We start from the raw sequence: 22,306 nt of genomic DNA on the forward strand, positions 1-22,306 counted from the left end.
AACTGGTCTGCAGGCAGGGAAAGGAAAGGAGCAGGAGATGGGGAAGGAGGAGCTGCCTCCATCCTTGCAGGGCCCTGAACATCATGGGGTCTTTAGAGCTGTCTGCTGGAGGAACATGTCACAGACCCACTGTCCCCAGAAAATGTCACCAAGCAGCACTGACAATTCACACACACACTTGGAGAAGGAGCAGAGACCAACTGGAAGCGTTTCCACAATTCAGGGCTCAGAAAGTGAACAGTAGCACTGGGCTGGGTACCAAAGTCATCACTCAGGCTATGCTTCCTGCTGAAACCATGAAATAATAGATGTCCAATTAACTGGCAAAGCAAGATGCAAAGAGAAATATTACTTGCAGAGAGCTGGCATACTGCCCACGGAGTTATAATAAGAATATTTTATTTGCCTGGGCTATAGATAACTTATTTCTCTTCTCTCTCTTGCTGCCTCTGGAGTTCCTGAGAGTATATGGGTTTTCTTGGAATAACTTTTCTTTTCTAGCAATCTCTAAAGTCCTCTCACATTCCACCAGCTCAAATTTATTTCAAATACTGCTAGACTAAACACAGTCCTAATAGCTGGTGTTAGAGAGTATCTGGAGTATCTGACACACTCAAACTGCACAGATTGCAAATTTGAGGCTGTGGTACTTTTCAAAATATGTCTGTGTGGGAGCAGAAAGGAGAAGAGGGGCTAACCTACTTCAGCCTTTAGAATAGGCAGAGCAGAAATAGGAAAAGAAAAAAAAAAACCAACACCCTAGGAAAAAAATTAATTGGCAGGGAAAAAGCCTGCTTCACACTGCAGTTTCCCAAGTCAAAGTAAAACCGTGGAGGTGCCAATAGGACTGGGCAAATGTCAGCTCACCATCGAGCTGCCCAATAAGTTATTAGAATCCAGAGACCACTGCATGCACAAAATCTCGTGCACAGTGCCCTGGAGCCAATGCAAAGCACGTACTGCACATCCCTGAAAAGCACAGCAGGAAAGGATCCAACTGCAGCCCGCCAGCCTATCAACTACACATGATTCAGATTAAGGGTAACTAGCATAAACTAAAGCCTCTGAACAAGGTGTCCAGCAAAATAAGATTTTTAATGGGTCAGTCCCTCCCTGCAGGTGCTGCAGCAGCAGCTGAACTCTTGGCTTAACTTCACATGCAACCACAGCCCAGGGTGGGAAAGAACTGATCCCATTTAATTGTTGCAGCCATTAACCTAAAACGAGTTCTTTGTAATTCTCTGTATCTGTTTGGCCCAAGAGTGTTTCCAAATCCATAGAAGCAAGTCAGTAGTTGTAACCTCGGTAAAACTGGAGGCAGCAGGCAGATAAGTGACTCACTGAAGGTCAGAGCATGACCCGTTTGCAGAACCAAGAATGGAAAATCCTTTGCCTCTCAGCCTTGCATCCCAATTGCATTCCTGGTGGTCTCTGATCTTGGGGAAGGCAATGCAAAGGCAGTTCCAACACACACACAGGAATTTATTTGAATTGCACTGCTATTGAAACAGCCCAGAAATGTGACCTATCAATTCTGTTTCCTTCTTCCTCTCTTTTTAATTCTTAAATTTTTTTCTTCTCAAGCCTTTCATTTGCAAAATTCTTTTATTCTTCCTTTCTTCTTTTGTATTCTTTCACTTCCCATTTTGCAGTATTTCTCTTTATTTGTGGAGAACAGACTGGAGAAAACCAAGAGGTACATCCTTAATGGGAAGAGAGCCCTTAAAATCACCTGCCAGTTAATCCCTTTGCTGCTGGTGGCTGCCACTTTCCCATCCTGACAGCAGCCAGGAACACAAGGGTGGATGGCTGTGTAAATGTGCAACGTGAGCTCAGGATTTTACTTTGTAAAGTGATGACAGAGTGAGAAGGAAAACACAGGATGTGGCTGGAGAGTGGAAGATGTTTCCTCTGCGACAGCACCATCCTGGGAGCCCAGCGAAGCCCCAGTTCTCACCAGTGGAAGTCTGGTGCAGGTGCAAAAAAGCAATCAAGTAACCTAAAACACAATGAGACAGCCTTTTCCTGCCACTTCTTGACCTCATCCTTTCTCAAACCAAACACTGCTGTTCTTTCAGGGGGGAAAAAAATCCCCTGTTGCTTTTGACCAAACAAGAAAAGAAGAAAAACAAATCCCAGTGCAGCTCCCGCTGTCTGTGGGTGACTGTCTGAGCAGGGCTGAGGAGAGCGATGCCTCGGCTCCACGCTGTCAAGCCTTGCAGCTGCAGGCAGGGAGCTGCAGTAGCACAATGGCCTCAGAAATGCCTTGCCAGGGTCAGGCAGATCAAGCCAAACACGTGTAGTTTCCCCATTTTTACTCGGAAGGCACCACGTGAGATCCTGGAGGCAAATATATACTGTCTAATAACTCCCAGAAAGGAGAATCACAGAGCCATTTTTGTTGGAAAAGACCTCCAAGGTCAGTGAGTCCCAACTTTGATCCAAGAAGATCAGAAAATGAGAGAAAACCCAGGTTGCCTCCAACACCTTGCCCACATGTTGGTCCTTCACCAGCTAATTAACTCCATCCTGATGGAATTCCTCCTGCCACTGCACTCCACTCCCAGGAAAACATACATCTCTAGAAGGGCCAAGAAAGGATCCTACAGAAAGACCTTGCTTGTGGCATCACAACCTCCGAGTGTGGGAACAGGCTTGTCCAAAGCAAATACCAGCAAAAAAACCCTCAACAAAAATAAAGAAAAAGTCAAACTCAGAGTTAAGAACAAGGCAGCCAATTGCTGGGTGTTCCTGCACTAAGTGGCATCCCTGCAAGGAGCAAGTCAGAATATTTTAACCAAAATGTTCCAGCAAAGAATCCATTTCTGGCAACTAGGCTGTATTGGAAATTTCCTTCCAATCAGCATGGCCAGAAAAAAACAACTAACACTGACAGCAGCAGCCTAATCTATACTGAAAGCTTTTTCCTGAATATTGGGGGAAAAAACAAAAACAGAGAGAAAAAATAACCGAAACCCACTCTCCCTCCCCCCCAAAAAACCCTTGTCCCTCATTGTCTTTTTAGACTGAAATAACAGCTAGATTTTCACTGGCATCTCAATTCCCGAGGCAAACTTTGCAAGCAGGCAGTTTTCCTACTGAAAATAAAGTGAAAAGCACCAATCCCAAACCTGCAGACTTCAAAAGCCAGGAATTGTGTCCAAGCACACTGACCTTTTGCTAAGCTCTGAAAAATTTAATAAATGCAAAGTGCAACAGCATCTGGAACCTGCCCTGACATCTTGAATTCACATTCACACTTGCTGATGAAAGATGCTGTGCTTCTTCTTTTAAACAGGTTTGCACCCAAAAATCTTTCTGTGGCCTGGAGTCACAGCTGTGCTGAGGGCCTGGTCCCAAGCTGACCCAATTTTGGTACATGAAGGGCCCTCATCACACTGGAGCTTCATCCTGCTGCTCTGCCTCTACCTGGTGCTGTGTGGTGGAAGAGAAACACAGTTTGTCCTGGTTTTACAAAGGGCTTTTGTTTTCAGGCTGCTCCTGGCACCCTCATTTTCCCCAGGAAAACCTGTGTGTATGGTGCAAAATCTCCAAGAATTGCTTCTATCTGGGAGTATCTGTGGAATAACACTACAAGCTTTACTGTCCACCACGGGCTGTACTCTCTCTCTTTTTGCAGCTGGCAGGGCTTTGAGGGAAACCTGATGCTATTTTGAGAATCCAAGAAATCCACGAGGTTCAGACTTGAGGCATCTAAAAGAGCAGAGGGAAACCCCACACAATCCCAATGCCACGATTTTGGGATTAGCTCCCAGCCCCGCTGACCAGGGGCTGGATCCTCGCAGTGGAAACTGGAGGGTGCACGTGCAGCCGTGCCTGGGTTCGCTCTTTGGCTGCTGAGGGCAGCCAGAACAGGAATAAAGCAAGCAGGCTCAGGGATGGACAGCCAGGGACATCCACAGCCACCAGCAGAGCTTGACTGTCCCACGCCCTCGGCACCCTGGTGGCTGCACAGCACAAGCATTCCTGGGATTTGCTTGGGAGAACTAAGGAACAAACCGGGTTAATCAGGAGAAACATCCTAGAAACTACAATCCATTGCAATGTACTAATTGTAACCACAAAAATGATCCTCTGCTGATAGGAAACAGGCGGCCATCACTTGCATGTATTTCACTCCATCAAAAATGTGTGTTTGTTTAAACATTTCAGATGTGTTCAGCTGCCCAGGACTGTGGATTGGTTCTGATGCCTGACTTCACATACACTCAAAATACATAAAGTACAAAGGAAGATAATCAAGAAACACAAATCTAGGTCATCGTGACCTGAAGCAAGAACCTTTATTCAAAAGACCTGTATGCCCAGACTGCTACTGGGTAGCTGTGTCATGCCAAGGTGGGTCTCCCACTGTGCACAACAACACCCAGCACTTGGGAAATGCTTATATACACTCAGTTCACTGATTTACCATTAGCTAAAGGTCACCAAAGGCTTTGTAAAAAGCTTTATCCTCTCAGCATGATCATTCTAGGTGACAAATACTTCTGATTTACCCAAGACAAAAAATATACAGAGTCAGAAATCAATAAAGCACGCAAAGGTTGAGGGAAAGAAAAACTGGAGACAGACAGAAGTGCCCAATAGCATGTGAAAGGTCATTGGCACCATCTCTCAGGCACTTTCACCCCCCGTGGACATTGCCTGCTTGCAGAGACTGACAGCTGGTAGAGCTGCAAGCCTTCCTCCCCCAGGCAAGCAGAACCTTAGACCACCACTCTTTTTAGTTTGCTCTAAACAACTGTTTGGTCTGAGTCCACACGCCCCACCAGCACTCATGAAGACACAGGAATTTCAGATATTTGGTCCCCACATCAGGTATCAGAACCTGTTGGATTTTGCCTGCTTCATTCCAATAAGCTCTCACCACCTGATTTTTCAATTATTTCTTTTCTCCTCTACTTTGGCCCCCGCTCCCTCCTGGAAAAGCAGACAGGACAGGTCTCCATGCTGCAGCAGATGGCACCTGGCTTCTCAGCAGCCCCTCTCAGCATTTACCCACTCCACAGAATCCCCATTTTGTTTAAAGATGCCCTCCACTCCCCCCACCCTTTTTATCCTTCAGAAACACATCCCCAGCCCTGCTCCACTGCCTGCTGACCACTCTTTTGGCCACCACTGTCTTTTTAACACATCTTCTTGGCTCTTCTCTGTCCCTTGCACTCCTCCCATGTTTTCCACAGAGACCTGTGTAGTGTCCAAACAAAACAAGAGTCAGTCCCAATGGCATTTTGTTCCATCCATTTTGAATTCCTGCAATGACAGAGAAATAAATACAGAAACTGCAGCTTCTCTGCCACAAAATGTGGCTTTGCCAAAGCTGCGTGTGATCCATCTGCCTGGGGCATGAAACATGGAATTCGTGAAGGCGCTGCCTGGTGGGTCAGGAAAAGTCTCCCTCATTTGTTGAACACATGGTTTGGGCAAGACTGGGAGTATTTTGATACTGGCACAGTCTGAGGATGAGAATCTGAGACAAAATTACAAACCTCCTCATTAGGTGAAAAGTGCCAGCTCCACTAACGGCATCTCAGCTGGCTGAGCACACTCTGCTCGAGAATGCCCAGCATTTCCCAAGATGAAGAAAGACATTTTGTTCAGATTGATGGTACACTCTGTGCCTCCTCTTCCTCTGGAAGCCAGCCAGGGGCAGAGCAGGATGGTGAGCTGGGACCTCTGCATTTCTGTGGCAGAGTTTTGCTCACTGACCTGTACGAGCACTTGAGCTCTCCAAAGCATATGTACTTCTTGAATCAATTCAGTTCTCATGCCAACAGCTTCCAGACCAACCCCATGGTAAAACATGTGTGGATTGAGGCAGTTTTGCACGGCTTTCATTGCCAGCACTCTATCCCAGCACTCCCACCCAGGTCACTGCTCCTCCTGGAGAGCTCCAGACCTGTGGACACAGCTCACACCCAGGAGCCTTCCAGAAAACAGGGGTGTACCACTCCCCCTTTATAGAGGACAAACAGGAGGCAGCTTGAGTCACTGACCAAAGGGCTCACAGCTCCAATTAGCATCACTGATAATGAAATACATGCTCCTTGACTCTGTCTCATGGTTTGAGGAGGAAAACATGGCCAATTGCGTGAGTCTCTGGGTTCACATCAACCCTTGCAAGAGAAATTCCTGCTGCCCTGCATCCCACCCTAGCCTGGGGGTCACTGTGCATCTCCAAGTGCAATGGACCAGGTCCAGACCTCATGGCCCAGATGGCAAGGACACCAATACCTGAAAAGCTAGATATAAAAGGCAATACCCCTAAAGTATAAATTGTGAGAGAAGACTGATGAACAGCCACATTTACTTGCCCGGCTTCCCCTCTGGGGCACTCTGCTGAAATTACTGCAGCATTCTCCATTAGCACCTCTGGTGTGACTCTTGGGGATGTCCTGGGCAGGGCTAAGAGTTGGACTCGAGGATCCTTGCAGGTCTCTTCCAACTCAGGATAGCCTACTATGCTATGGTTCTCTATTTTTTTTAAATCACCTCCTTCCATGAGGTTTTCCAGAGCCTTCAGTATTCAGTGGCAGCAATTAATTCCCAGTCTCAGAGACAGGCTCACCTGCAGCAGAGGCTGCACAAATAAAGTTCCTGCTGAGCGCAGGAACCGCGCTGTGGGTTTGGGCTGTGCTTTGCTCATCGCCTCGCAGGGCATCCGTGATGGCAACTGCTGCAGACAGCGGGCGCAGGAGACGGACTCCTGCTGCCGCCGGAGCCAGGCCGGGGGGAGCGGCAGCGGCGTCTGCCAGAGCCCAGGAACACAAAATGGGTTTTAGAATGGGCCACTGGGGAGATGCTGCACTCCCCGGCTCCCGCGGAGCCTCGCCCAGACACAGCAGCGAGAAGAGGCTCAGCCAGCCCCGCCGGCTGCCGAGCATCGCTCCCGTCCCGGCACAGGGCTCTCCAGCATCGTTCTCGTCTCGGCAGAGGGCTCTCCAGCATCCCTGCCATCCCAGCACGGGGCTCACCGGCATCCCTTCTGTCCCAGCACCGTGCCCTCCAGCATCCCTGCCATCCCAGCACGGGGCTCCCCGGCATCCCTTCTGTCCCAGCACCGTGCCCTCCAGCATCCCTGCCATCCCAGCACGGGGCTCACCGGCATCCCTTCTGCCCCAGCACCGTGCCCTCCAGCATCCCTGCCATCCCAGCACTGCTCTCATCCCAGCACAGGGCTCTTCCACACCACTCCCAGCGTGGCATGGCACTCTCCCACAGCCCCCAGGGCAAATGCTGCCCAGCTCCTGCAAGGACAGACCTCAGCCTGCACAGTCTGAGCTCGATCCCCGATTTGATTGAATCAAGGATAGAGAAGAGCTGCACTGTGTCAGCTCCAGAGCCAGCACCATCCACCCTCCCCATCTCTTTCCCGAACAGCCAGGTATCAATGGCTTTATTAAATTCTGCTTTATTTATCCCTCTTGCCCTTGACTAGATTGTTTTTGAGCAACACCAGCGTGGGCAAGCCCTTAAATTCAAGCAACACGACTTTCTTTTGAGCCACCACACCCCACACCCTCCCTGGCACCGCTGTGCACCACAGCCCCGCAGCACCCTGCCAAGTCACCGGCTTTCCCCCGCGGGCGCTGCGAAGGTCCAGCTTACGTAAGAAGGAACAAACTGGCTTTTCTTCACCACCCTTTCAATGCTGCCATTCATCCCCTGCCCTCCATCCTCCCAATGCCACCTTGAAGGATGCAAAACACACAGCCAAAACACTTCATCTCACACGTTGTCCCGGGGTGAATGTTGTCCGCAGGTGATGGCTCTATAATTTTGTCCCCCTAAACACAAGTGAATTAAATGGTTAAGGCAAAAAAATAACTGAGATGCAAAGGTACCCATGTGTTAAGGACACTCCGACTCTGGCAAAGTCATGTCACTGCTCGAAAAGCAAGGAGTTCTGAGACCTGACAGCCCTTTCCTGGAGGACACAGGGGCTGCAAAGCCAGGTCACATGCATCCCATTCCACCAGAGAATCCAGCATCAAACAGTGAGGGACCAAATCTGTTCAATGGTTGTGTAAAGACCTTGGCTCTGGTGCTGAGCAAGCACTAAAGCTGGTTTCAGTTCTACCCAGCTGGAAACATCTTGGTCAAACCCCAGGTTATTTTTGCATCTGCACATCCGTTCTGCCTCGTTAGAGACTCCGTGCTGACTTTGGCCAAGTGGTCAACCCCAGGGAAAAGCAAGCCAAGAGGGGAACAGGACACAGCTTTGCAGGCTGAACATGAAATGACAAAGCCAGGTTTATTCAGACACAAATAGCCTGCTTCAAAGCATTTTCCACCCCTCAGGAAAATGATACTAGCATCATGACCATCTACATTCCAGGATTTTTAGCCCTCTTCTGACTTCAGGCCAGCATGGATGCATTCTGTCTGCCATTATTTGTCAAACACCAAATTCCAACTCCTTCAGGAAACCAGGGGGGAAGGAATTCCGCATGGCTGGTTGAACTCTTTGTCCTTCTCCCCCGCACATACACACTTTCACATCATGAGAACAGAGCAAGAAACCCACAAAAAATGCACATTTCCAAAGCCAGAGGCTACATCCCAGTTCTGGCAACTCAGTGGTCTTACCACAAAGCTCAGCATCCCCTTTGACTTCTTAACAATACATTCACAGTGGTGGCAGGGTGGGGAAGAAGGGCTTCAAAAGAGATGAGCAGCAAGGAACAAGTTATTTTGAATCCAGAAGCCAACCACTGCAACATGAACACTCCCCATCAGAGTTTTACTGCTCCTCCCGGGAAGAGCTTTGAAGCGTGGCAATGGAAAATGAGGAGAGAGCCAAGGAGCACCCAGCATGTTGGTTTGGGACAGTTCTGCAAGCACTAAAATGTCTAAGATACCAATAAAGGCTGGACTTGGTGAGGTGAAAGAGAGAAAGAAGAGAAGACAGGGCCCTTGGTGGCCTCATGGCATCAGTACATTCCCCTGACTGCAGCTCCCAGGGAGGCTGATGAAGCCATTGGGATGCAGGCAGCTTGCTCAGACTCACACATGGGGTGTTTTGGACCTCAGTGTGATGCAGGGTGTAGCTAGCACATAAAGCTGGAATTCACTCACTTCATCCAGCTTTGGACGTGGAAAGAGAAATCAGTGTGTTCCAAGTCTCCTCTGTCTAGCCAGTGTCGGCAAGGGAAGGGAGCCTTGGAAAAACCTTTTCCTTCTATGGCTGTTAAATCACAAGGCAGCCACATGGAGAGGATACACTCTCACACCACATGGAATAGCTGCTGGGTGTGCTTTGCAGCCATTTTTCACCTTTTCTGCCCATTGCACAACCAGGACCTCACTGCCATGGCCATGAATCACAGTACAAGTGTGGCTGGGGAGGCAGCAGCTGGTTTGCAGGGTGGCACTGGGGTACAGCAGCCAAGCACTGCTTGGAGGGGCAAGGGAGAGAGAGGACTAAATCAAGAGGTGCAGGGGAAGCGGCTGGGAGGAAGCTTGCACGGCCTCTGCACTACGGCCCCAGTCCCCCATGCCTGCACATACTAAACATCAATTACATGGAAATTAAAAGAGGAAAAAATAAACACTTTGAAAAGACAAGAGATGAAAACATCCATGCTGTGTTTTTGAAGAGCGACATGAACCCACCCTGAAGAAATGTAAATGTAGAAGGAATCAAGAGACTCCCGGGATTACTCATTATAGGAGACGAGACTCTACATCTTTCTGTTTTGCAGCAATTAACTGGTAACTGGGGAAAAAATTGAAGAGATCAACACTTTTCTATTATTAGTTTTAAATAATGACTCAGAAACAGGCACTTCCTTTTTCCCCAAGCTATGAGGAGCTAAGCACCGAGACCCTGACAATGGCTTCAGACTCATTTAAACTGCAAATATCTCCGCAGAAATTACAGGAGAGTGGTGTGAATACAATGAGAAACAAACTCTTTGTTTTGAGTATAACTACCAGCAATTACCTCTCATTTATAGGTTAAAAAGCTTGATACAGCATATTTGTTAGGAAGAGCATGCAGTGCCAAGATGTACTTGTGCAGAAATTGGGGAAGCGAGGAGAGAGAGAGAGGAAAAGTCACGCCTGCTGATGGCCTTGGAGAGAAACTGAGGCCAATATAAAGAACTCTCTCCAAAATACAGAGCTGTCTCCCAAGGCCTGACCCTGGAGCTTAATCACCGATACCATCCACAGTCCAGGGAAATAATTAGGCATTTCAGCTCTGAAAGAGTTGCCTGCCTAATCTGCTCAGCAAACAGTTTTTGCAGAGCAATTCAGAGAGCGAACGAGAAGCAGATTCAGCTGATGAGACACAAAAAGTCTCTAAAGGCATTAATTTCCTTTGGGAAGCAGCCCACATGCTCCCAGCACAGTAGGAACCATCACTCCTGCAGCAGGTCCCAGCAAGGCAGATGATCAAATCTGCATCAGCCATTTGGAATAAGCAGAAAGGCAGTGGATGAGGATGTGGTGTCACAAGCAGTAGCTGAAATGCTGAAAACAGAAAAACTTTGAGTTCACCTTGACATCTGCTTATTGCAAGAAATCTTTTGGATCTTCCTCTCCCAGGGATAAGCGTCTGCATCCCTGCCACATCCCCTTAAGGCATGCACAGGGATGATGAGGACACAGCACAGTTCTCAAGGGACCTGCACTGCGTGCGGCAGTGACCAGGACATGGAGCAGCACACCACCAGGGCCTGGCCAGCTCGCCCATCCAGGAGCACACTCTGCCCACCCTGACTGGCCACAACCCCTGAGAACTGCAGCACCATCCTGGACCGGGACACGTCATGGGAATGCTCCACACTAGCAAGGTATAGGGGGCTGAACCTCAGCTTTGTGGACAGCAGAGTCCCACAGTACTCTGCCAAAAGGTCAGGCGGTGCAGAGGTGCTGTGTTGACCACCTGCATGCCCCAAAACAGCCCACAGGACTTGTTGTCACTTCTCCCAATGCCATTTCCTTCCTGTGACCCTGGTGTCATGCTCCACCTGTGAGCAGAGTGAGTCACCAGAGTCCTTCCAGGTGCTTTTCTGGGATTGTTTGGCAGAAACAGGCACTGACCCACCCCACTGCCTCAAGCGCAGCTTGGAGTGACCACCAGCAGACCTGGCACCATCAACATCCCAGCCCCCAGAGAGATCCAAGTGCTCTGCAAACCTTGGACCTCCAAAACAGCAGCCCTGAGACAACACACAGAGGCGGGTAGATAATTTCTTGGGGTTTTCTTTTACTTTTTTTTTCATTCCTTCCCTTCCTTTGCCACGACACACAATTTGTTTTAAATATCTTAAATATATTAATTTTTAAAAAGTATTAATAAAAAGCTACTGAAGGACACGATTGGCAGAGTGACCAAGGGCAGCGACCCATTGCAAAGTATGGGGACATTTTAAAAAACAGAAAACAAATGATAACCCAAAAAAATGGCATTTTTTGCATATGCACAGCTGGCTGGAATACCCTGGACTCTGGCATTATTGCAAAAATGTAAGGGGAAGCAGTAGAAAAAATATATTCCATGTACCAACCTGCATTGGGAAGGGAGTTAAGAGCAAAAATGAGGAGGCTTTAAACATTTTTGGTATTTCAGATGTTCCCTCCCACACCCACTGCCCAATCACTTTCAGTCTTTAAGCAAGTTTTCTGGCTTGGGGTAGCCAAAAAGTACAAAATCTGCTTCATAAAGCTTGTAGAGCTGCTGCCTCCAAGCCAGTGGGATTTTGGCAAACCAGTTATCCTCCCAGCTGCTGGCAGTCCTGTTCCGGTAGCTGGGTGGGAAGCGAAGCAGCCTGTCCACTTTGAGGAGCTGCAATAAATAAGCAGCATCCTCATCCAGCGTCTCCAGCTTTCCGATGAAATCATAGTCTATCTGGCACGGGTGGCACAGACGGTAAACCTGCCTCCAGTGCTCATTGAAGGGGGCCATCTTCTCTGTCCTGGGATCCAGTAAGTACTGGATGAAGTCAGAAAAAGAGACTTTGAGGCCTGCCCCGAAGGCCTCGCTAACGGAGGTGGGGAGGTTGGTGTGGTTGGAGTAGAGCTTTAGCATGGGGATGGCGAAACGCCGGTAGAAGTCCTCATTCTCCAGCTCGAATTTGCTGCGGAAGGCAGAGATGAGGCGGACAAAGGGGTCTCGTACAAAGAGGAACTTGGTGTACTTCTTCAGCTTGATCTTCATCAGGTGCCGGGAGAACTTCCCGTAGCGGCGCCAGAATTTGTTGAATGTCAAGTGGGTGCTGGTGTTGTGGACGTGCTCCCGGGGGATATCCAGAGGGTTCCGGTAGGGGACCCCCTGGTCCAGCAGGCTCTCACTGAGCACAATCATCACACGTTTCCAGTTGGTGCAGGCCACCTTGGGCACGTAGCAGTAGATGACGCCGTGGCGGTCATCCACAATCAGGTGGTTGAGTTCGTAGTTTGGAATGTCATCGAAGGAGCGCTCCTTGGTGGGGAAAGTGAAGCTGGAATTGGCACAAAACTCCCGCAACGTTCTCTGCCTCTCTACCTGCAGCTTCTCTTGGTCCAAGCTGTTCCTGTCCTTGTGTGTAGACCAGTCATAGCCCCGTACGTTCTCCTCCAAGTTACTTACCACGGGCTTGTTGGAGCCCTGGACAAGGAGCTGCTCTGTCTTTCGGGGGATAGAGCTGTTCTGTTTCAGGCTTGAACTAAGCAGCTTTGCCAAAAATTCATCTACATCTGGCAAGGTTTCCCAGTCTTCACCTGCCACGATGGCTCCTGGAGAGCGGGGTCTGGAGAAGGATGTGTGCAGGTAGAAGTGAGCCGTTCCCACATTGTCCCAGTACACAATAATCAGGAGGATCATGAAGATGGAGACCAGCACCACAGACAGCCGGAGGAGCCGCGCTTTGGTCATCCTGACACCTACTGTGGTAGCTGGCTTTCACCTGGATTCACCTCCGGCTTGCAGAGTGAGGCTTGGGATCCAGCATGGTGCTGCAGAGCAGGAGCCTGGAAAGGTATGAGGAAAGAAAAGTTAGTTGAACCCTTAATCCTTCTGGTTTGAAGAGAACGATCTGTCACAATCAAGACTTGTCATGGGGCTGACCATCCCCATTTCCACATGGGGAGAGCTGTGAGTGTCTGAGGTATCCATAGAGACTCTGTGGAAAAGAGCTGGCTGGCCAAAAGCAGACATAATGTGTTGCAATTTCATCAGCTTCATAGCAATCATGGCTTTTTATCAACCTCAGGTTTCTGAGTTAGGTGATTTCAAGAGAAGCTCTGTTTAAATTTAAAAAAATTAGTCAAATATAATCATTTCAGGCCTAGAGCTTACAGAGGTAAGTTTGAGAGCATTAAAATATACAACCATACACAGAAAATATGCAGAGACAATTACTTTTCAGACCTCCTTCATTTTTACACTATCTAACACACAAGAAGAAAGAAGGCTCAATCCATGATTTTGGCTTGTGGTATCACAATGTGGTCTCATCTCTGCATGAAGGTGCTCTGTGCTGACAACAAACTCCTTATTGGAGTTATGGATACAGGGCTGAAGATGCCGCTGCCTCAGTGGCTAAAGCAAGTTTCTGCTGAGAGAACATCACTGACCTGAACACACCACCTTATCTACTCTGTGTAACCCAGTAGGTGTTATCTCCATAACCTTTCTTGGTAGCTATTTCATTTTCCCAGGAAGAAAGGTTACACAAACAGTTTTCCTACAACCCCCCACAAAGGGATATAGTCCTGATAAGAGCCATGCATCAAAAAAAATTTAAAGGCGTGATTACTTTTAACTGAATGATTTCAGAGATTAAGGATGCTGTGTCTGTGTTCGTGCCCAGACACCACTGAGTCAGGACCTGTAATTTATATTTCCATCATACTCAACACTAACAACTCTTGATCACCAAAGACAGGTGAGAAATCACTGGTAAAGGGGCAGCTCAGATCATCTGTTCTGAGGGGTGCAGCAGGTTTGGTTTTTTTGCTTCAACCAGCCCCATCTTTTCACTGCTGTCTGCTTTCTGTGATTCCCAGCCCCTTTCTTCCTGCAAGATCCTCAAGAAAGACCCATCTCCCCACCCTGCTGCATGTTTTCTGGTCCAAGGCTCCATGCAGAGGCAGGCTGGCAAACCAGCCTTGATCTCTCCCCAAGCCAGCAAGGAGCCAGTGCCTAGAGCCAGGGAAGAACAACACAGCAAAGTGAGGAGTTACAAGTAGATCCTCCAGTGTCCTCCTCCCCTCGAAGCACAATCCAGGCTCTGATTATAAACACAGAGCAGGACCTACAGATAAAAACAAGAGCTGCCCTTTCCACAGACATCCCGAATCTTTCCAGTGACTTCAGAACAAATACTGCAAACACCATCTCTGAAAACAAAGCCACTTCAGGGCAAGCTGCCCTGAAAAGTTTTTTTAAACGAAGGCTGGGTGTCTGTCTCTTCTTCTGAAAACACAGAAGTAGCTCCCCACATTCACACCACCCTTAAACAGCACCAACCCCACCCTGCACAGGGATGAAGAAGAACTCGAGTCCAGATATGCAAAAGTGCTGAGCTCTGTCATTCCCAGGGAAAAGGTGCTCAGCACCTCTGAAGTTCACTGCAGCCTTGCAGTGAATGACTTGGTAAAAAGTCCGCTGCATGGCTGTGCTTGTGTCTCAGGGGTGCCAGGTTTTAACAACCGAAGTCCAGGTTTCAAATATTAGACAAGAATTTAGTAACAAACAGGAACAATACTGGCTACTGTTACATGTCAAAGCATTAGGTCAGCTTGTCCCAAGACACAGAACACATATCTGAAGGCTTATGGTTTCTCCACCCTGGTATATTTATTTACAATTTGGAAGTAGGGAGAGCCAGAAATTCAGCAGAGCTGTAGCCTAACACAAGGCTCTGCACTGCAACACCAAAAAGCGCCTTTCCTGAAGCCAGGTTCTTATTCTGCCTGTGAAGAAGAGCTGGAGGAACTGCAGACATAATGTTTTACACTCTGCAGAGCAAGAAGCAGGTATTACTCAGCAGTAATTCTCTGTGTTTAGCTAGTCAAGACTGAGGATGGAGCAGATCTGAGAAGAAACACCCAGAAAAATCAGCACAGAGCTAAAGAAGGGGCAAATTACATATGTGCGTCAGCACTTCAGACCAAGCATCTGAGTCCAGCAGCAGAAGATAATGGAGGGACACTGCCAAGCTTCCTGCTTGGCACACTCCCGGGTTTGAGTTTTGCCCAAATCTGTTCTTGCTTTTGATCTCGTTTAGCTGCTCAGGGCAGGGACTGCTTCCTATTCTGGATGAATAGGGTGCCCACTGTGCACAGAATCCCACCACGCTGTGCTTCCAGCGCTGCTTGAGACCTCTAGGCTGGCTGGAATGCAGCAAGCCTGGAAAGCTGCACGGAGCATCCTTTTCTGCTATCCCCATATCCAGCAGCTTCCACAGCCCTGGGCAGCACAGCAGCCTTCCAGCATTCCTGCAAAGCTGTCCCAGGCAGGCATGGACAGATCACCCTCCTGGCAGCAGCAACAGGGGCAGACTGGACACTGTGTGTGGCATTCACATTCCTGGGGCAAATGGAAAGAGGGATCTTTGTCAAAGCCACCCCATAGTGAAGCTTTACCCAGTGCACCCCAAGGGCTCCAGCCTGCTTTCCAGGACACGGCACGCAGGCCTGCCAGAGAGTTTGGCTTTTCCAAGACACACACACAGCAGCGAGCAGTACAGAATCAGAAAGACTCCACTTCTATTAACTCTACCAGTGCCAGAGAGGAACCCTGGAAAAGAGCAGTAAGACAGCTGAATTCCCCCTCAGGAGGAAAACGCTGCAGAAAACAGGAGTTGCTAGTTGCTCTATTGATTATGACCCACCGCCTTCCTGAGCACTTCATAAAGGACGCCAGAGTGAAAGCACAAATTAGAGGTCTCTGTGCACATTAGAGGGAACGTGACTCTGTCCTCCCCTTGCCAGAATCAAAAGGAAAAGCTTCCAGAAAGAGCCAAGAATTTACATTCAAGTTCAACCCAAAGTCACCAGCCAACAGGAAGGTGCACCAGGATCCGCACAAAGCTGCCTCTGTGACATGGTGCTGGCAAACTGGGAAGTGGACCAAGTGCTATAATCATCCCACAGAGTTCCCTGAGCAGCCATCCTGTGACCATCTCCAAGCTGAACCTGGCCTGGGTGTGAAACAAGGACTTTTCTCCGCATCCCAGGCCCAAGAAAGGCATTGAGGTCTAAGGTCACTGGTCCCATGACATATCAAACTCCCTGCTAGGTCAAACAACCACCTCTCAAACTCTCATTTAACACCAGAAAGGGATGATGTGTCCCTAACACTCTTATTGCAAAAGCCATTGCAGATGCAACTCCTCGGGGGTTTGGAAACTTTATTTCCACTTCACAGCCCGATTGTAACTGTTTATTCTCAGGACAGATAAGAGCTTAAGTAAATTGTGTCTCTTTTTTCCTCTCCTCTTGGCTTTATGCAACAATTACATTCTCTTCCAGCCTCTCTTTGCAAAAGAAAGTAACTCCAGCTCCCTTACAGGAGCAGTAAGCCCTAGAGAAAATAAGGCTGCTTACAGAAAGCAGACAGGGGACAATAAGCCCTCTCTATGAACTGCAATGGTTTTGAAAGAAACGTGCCTCCAAAGTCTTGGGTGCAGATTCCATCTCTTCTTGCTTTGTGTTTTCCCCTGCCCTAAGCACCAACTCAACTCCTCCAGTGCCCACTTAATCTAACATGAGAAGATGCAGGATTTCAGGCAGCTTACTTGGATTTTGCCTGCTTAGGAAGATGGAAAGAAGTGGAATAAGGACTTTTAAAAACATGTAAAACCCCCACCAAATTCAAAAGGATACTTTTCCTTGGGGCACTTCATCAGGAATCACCGGACCCATGCAGCCTTCCATACTCACATATCATGGTACACACCAGTTATGCTTAGGGAATCAGTAACCTCTAGAAAAGTGGAACCAATTTAATCTCCTAAAGGTGCAGGAGAATGGGCTCCCACCAGTCAAAGCAGACTGTACCAAGAAACAAATTTCATGCACTTGGCCATCACTCAACACATTGGTTCTGCCCAGCCCCCCAAAAGTCTAGCACCCATTGCAGAGCAAGGAAGTTTCAACCCATCTAATGACATCAATACTTACATTAGTATAAATGCACACCATAAGTAAAAAACATGCACTGCATGTTGCACCCCAACTTAGCACATACATGTTAGACACCAGCAAAAGAACATTCTAATCTACAGTTTGCCAGCACCTTGTCTCCCATCACTGCCACAAAGCCTGGCTTGTACAGGCTTGGCAGCACTGGCTGCCTCTTTTTTTAATATCCATACTTGGAAGTTGTCGCAATTTCTGAAATTTCAGGAGGAAGCTCCCACAACACAGCACATCCTGTTCATCCATTACTTTTGTCACAAACTTCCAGCACACGCACCATCCCTGGCTTCACAATCGCAGGAAGCACCTCAGGCAGCCCCGGTGCTGCAGCCTGGGCCAACAGCACCCGGGGACATTTGTTGTGTGCCGACCCTGACACCCGCACTGGTTGTAGCTACCATACAAACACCTGGTTCCGGTACAGTTTTCAGCCTGAGCTCTGCAGTGAAGTTTTGCACGTGAAGTTCAGGCTGGAAGAACAGCGGTTTTGGCCGATCCCGGCGGAGCAGCGCTGGAAGCCGGGCTGTGCCGTCGGGCGGCGGCTGCATCCCGGCATCCCGGGATCGCTCTCGCAGCCGCTCATCCCTCGGTCCCTGCCAAGCCCGGCAGCGGCTGCACCAGCCTCAGGCCCACCACCGGGGCTGGAGGGAGGCACAGAACCATTAAGGTTGGAAAAGACCTCTAGGATCGAGTCCCACGATCAGCCTAACGCTGTCAGGTCCACCATCAAACCGTGACCCCAAGTGCCACATCTACATCTGCCTCCAAGGACGGCGACACCACCACCTTTCTGGACAGCTCGTTCCCTGGCTCAGCTTGAGGCTGTTTCCTCTTCTTCTAGCTCTTGCTACCTGGAAGAAAAGACCGACACCCACCTGCCTACAACCTCCTTCCAGGTGGCTGTAGAGAGCGATGAGGTCCCCCCGGTCCTCCTCTAATCCAGGCTAAACCCCCCAGCTCCCTGGGGAGCGTCCAGCCCGGCGGCAGCGCGGGAAGGTGCCGCGCGTGTGGAGAAGGGGAGCTGTCCCGCAGAGCCCCCCGCAGCCCCAGCCCCGCGTCCCGCCGGAGCCGAGCCCTACCTGGCACCGGGGAGAGCGGACGGACAGGCGGGGCCACGGCGTGCTCATAAACCGGGAGCTGGCCCAGCCCCGGGGCGGCACCGCCTCAGCGAGCCCCGCCCGGCCCCTCGGGCACCCCCCGAGCCCTGCCCGGCCCCGCGCTCACCTCCCGCCCGGGCACCGCAGCCTTCGCCTTCTTCTCCTTCCCTTGTTCTCCTCCTCCTCCTCCCGCCGCGGCCCCGGCGCCGCCTCTCGCGAGACGCCGCGCGCGGGGGTCCCCGCGGGGCCGCGCAGGCGCCGCTCCTCCCGCCAGGGGCGGCCCCGGCCCCGCTCCCGCCCTCGCCTGAGGGAGCCCGGGGGCGGCGCGGAGGGGCCGTGTGTCCACGGCGCTGCCGAGTCTTGACGCTCTCCCAGCATAAGGGGAAATGGCCGTGAGCTAAAACACCAGATTCACCTCAACATGTGGAAGAACTGCTTCCATGGAGCGCTGGAACAGGGTGGCCAGGGAGGGTGTGGAGTCATCCTCGCTGCAGACATCCCAAACCCACCTGGACGCGTTCCTGTGTCACCTGCTTTAGGTGGCACTGCTTTGGCAGGGAGTTTGACTAGGTGATCTTCAGAGGTCCAACCCTCAAAATTATGTGATTCTGTAAAAATTTAACCTAAAACTCAAATTAATTACAGGTTACCACATCATAACCCTGTGTGGGTATTTAATGTCCTGGAAGCTTGGGGGGCCAGCAGTCCTTATAAGGAGCAAAGTCTAAATAACTGGATACAGTAAGGCTAGAAAATGCTGCTGAAAAATCCCAGGACAGTTTAAGTTCCTTTTGCTTCTCTAGTTATTTGTGGTTGGTAAGAAGTGAATCAAAAAAACAATAGCCCAGCACTGAAAGTGCACAAGGTTCCACTTTGCACAAGACATGGGCTGCAGCCTCATCTCCAGCAGTAATCAAACCTAAAAGTGATAATTTACAGATTCCATCTTCAACATTTCAAGCCCCAGCTTTTACATAAATTAACAGACTTAAAATGTAGATTTTACAAACAGAGAAGTCTAAACATCATGTGGCTCTGTACTCTTCACAACAGTCATGGCAAATTATCAAACTCTTTGTCGCACAAACTTCCCCTTTGGACATGCAGCCTCAGACTGAGGCACTCGGCTCAATTCAGCTCACTTGAAATGGCTCCAAACACTGCAACTTTTTGCTGGTGATTCAGCCCAAAGGTATTTAGCAGAGATGTATATGTTTGGAAAGCTTCGTTTTCCTTCATTTTTTGGTCCCGCAGTGTTTGCAGGTCACGTGAGGTCTTGTAAATACAGTCTTGGCTCAGGACCTGCTGGCACAAGTTTGTCTTATACACACTCTGTGCTTATTTTATCTGTGTGTCCTTTTCTTATATCTTCATTAATCTAAAAGAGTCAGCTCTGGGGACAAGTGATCCTGACCTTCCACTTCACCGTCACACTTCTTCCTGCTGCTTTCTGTTTCATAAGGAAAATCGGCTGCTTGCTACACCCGCTCACACCCTTGCATTGATTGCATCCCCAATTCAGGGGCTTCAGACAGTTATAAATACAAGTAACTGAGCTTCCTCATCCCTGGAGTGAACTATCCCTCATCTTCCCAACAGCAAAGCAACAGGCATAGAGAAGTAGGAGCATGTACAGTGTCACCCAGTGAGAAACAGCACATAGGAGAATTCTTTGCAAGTGCTGCAGCTATAAAAAAAGATTCTTCATCCATTTGAAAAAAATGCCCAAACCTACCCGAGATTGTCACCTTAGAGGAGGGAAGTCACTTCTGCTTGGGGCAAGGAGTCATTATTCCATGCAATTGTCAGAACCATTTTATTTGCAGCATTATCTTAAAAGCCCCTTAATGGAGAAGGCTGCCACCTGAAGATGCTTGTTCCAAAAAGAAAAACACATTCCCACAGTTAACCTCTGGGCTAGTAATTCTTATCAGGGTCTTCACCTATCACCACTGCTGCCTCTCTGTCTGCAGTCAGATCTGAAATGCTCTGTAGAGAGAAGAGAGCTTAGAGCAATCTTTGGCTGCTCTCACAGCCGAACATCTGCTCACCCAAACAGCATTCCAGACATGCAGTACACCTCCCAGCTTCACAGCAACACACAGGGAAAAAACAGGGAAACTATTTCTCAGGCATTTACATTTGGTTTTAATAGTCAGGGAGCCTTTTGGATGCATGGGTGGCATCCACGCTTTTGCCCTGGGAAAAAAAGGCGGCTTGGGCTCCATGCTGACATCTTCTGGGAGATGGACACTGCTGGGAAAAGGAGGTTTTCCTCTTCTCTTGGACTCTGTTAACACCCTACTTGTTTTAAACTGAAGCCAACAACTAGAGCACACAGTACAGAGCAAAGACTTTAAGTAGGGATGCAGAAAAATGTATAAGCTTCCTCTCTTCCCTGCTCGCCTTCCCTCTGCTCTTCAACACCACAACACAGAAGCTAAAATACATTTTAAGGCACACTCTTGAATCTGCTTCCTCGACTTCCACCAGTCTTGAAATTGCAATCCTTTGGGGCCAAAGAGAGTCCTGTTCCCCAGGTGACTTCTATTTAGTCCTGGGCTGGCTCCCCAGATGGGCGACTGCCTGTGGCTTTTGCCGACTGCTGGCACCATCTGCAGGCCCTACAAGAGAGGCAAGAGGAAGAACTCAAGTCAAGTTTCTCATACCTTGATTTGAGTCTCATTGCCAGTCAAAATGGGGAGGAGACAGATTGCTACAGGCTGTGGAGGGGTGAGTTTGGCAAAGGCCAAGGATCTGCACATCGCTGCCTCAGGAAGAGCCCAAGGTGACACCTTCAGTGGAAGGCAGTATGTTGGCATGTGGCTAACTCAGATTAAATTTTGTCCTTCACACGTGGATTAGACTGGGGTTATGAACACCACTGAAAATGTTATTTTCTCTTCCTAAGAGGTTATTTTTGGCTAAGAGGGAGATGGAGTGTAACTCCTTCTGGAACACTGCCCGTGTCATCTGTTGCAAAGAAAAAAGGCTTAAAACTTGGCTATAAAACCTCTACGCATGTGACTGATTTCACAACTGGACCATTTGTGTTGCATTTACAGCTCTTTCAGTTCAGATTGCACCAGAGCAAGTGCTGAAGAGTGTCACAGTTCCTCCTGAGCCAATCTGATATTTCATGCACTCGTTTCTGTAGGTCCTGTCCTCTGACATGACCAGCGTTGCTGTGCTGGGTGGTGCTTGCAGGAGCCTTGCCTTTTGGCAGTACCTTGAGTGGAGTCCCCTCTTGTTGGAAGCAGGGAGTGTTTTGTTATAAACAGTGGGAACAGAGCACAGTTTAAAAGCATTTTGCTGTGTATGAGTTGCTAATATCTAGCCAAAATAAATAAGAGCATTGTAAATCAAAAGTTAACCATTTTGACTGTGTATCTCCCATACAGAGCTGTGGCTACAAAATAAGTGAGCCGGTGAACAAGAAACTGATGAGCTCCTAACTCTCCCTCCTGTTTCAGGGTCCTGAATGAAATCAGTTTCACCAGAGAGTCATCAGTGAATGGCACAAAAGGAGGTGATCATCCTGGTCAACACAAGTGCCCTCACACCAGATTGCTCAGTGCATCTCTAGTTAAACTCCCATCACTCCACTGGATGCAGGTGACACACGGAGGGAGAGTCTAAATTGGAGGTGGCAGCTAAGCCTTGGCCTCTTAGCTAATTCCCACATTTTAAACCCAAGGCCAGTGCTCTAGATGTGATTTTATTGCCTGCCAAGGTTTACCTTCCTCACGTACACTAGGTTTAGCTGCTGTGCATGTTCTGCCATCACAAGAGCAGGATGCTTTCCACAACAAACATGCCTTGAATTCAGTTCCTGCCACACTGACCTACTGGACTGAACTTTCTGGCAAACCAGAGAAAGTTGGGCTGAGATGGGTATCCAGAGACCATCCTTCCTACAGAGTGTCATTTTAGATGATCTGTAACTGCCACTGTGAACAGAATATGCCAAGAGGTTAACAGATGAAAGCACAGACCCTTTATCAACAGGGAGAGATGAAACATGTCTAGCTGAGAGCTGTCAAGCGGTGGGGAAA

At 48.9% G+C, this 22,306-nt stretch overlaps 1 protein-coding gene across 3 annotated transcripts; it reads right to left on the reverse strand.

The window, feature by feature from the left end:
• Positions 1-11,216: 11,216 nt before the first annotated feature.
• Positions 11,217-18,461, reverse strand: CHST12 (carbohydrate sulfotransferase 12). Of its 3 annotated transcripts, none has more exons than XM_069030103.1 (2): positions 18,379-18,461; positions 11,217-12,978 (listed from the first exon to the last, which is right to left on the reverse strand). In XM_069030103.1, the coding sequence occupies exon 2, from the start codon at positions 12,881-12,883 to the stop codon at positions 11,633-11,635; it is 1,251 nt and encodes a 416-aa protein (XP_068886204.1). In that variant the 5' UTR covers positions 12,884-12,978; positions 18,379-18,461; the 3' UTR covers positions 11,217-11,632. The 3 variants fall into 3 exon arrangements, with proteins under 3 accessions (XP_068886204.1, XP_068886205.1, XP_068886206.1); XM_069030104.1 differs by lacking the exon at positions 18,379-18,461 and adding an exon at positions 18,234-18,257; XM_069030105.1 differs by lacking the exon at positions 18,379-18,461 and adding an exon at positions 18,030-18,174.
• Positions 18,462-22,306: the final 3,845 nt, after the last annotated feature.

Source organism: Aphelocoma coerulescens, chromosome 14, assembly GCF_041296385.1.
Source record: "Aphelocoma coerulescens isolate FSJ_1873_10779 chromosome 14, UR_Acoe_1.0, whole genome shotgun sequence".
Taxonomy (NCBI): Eukaryota; Metazoa; Chordata; class Aves; order Passeriformes; family Corvidae; genus Aphelocoma; species Aphelocoma coerulescens.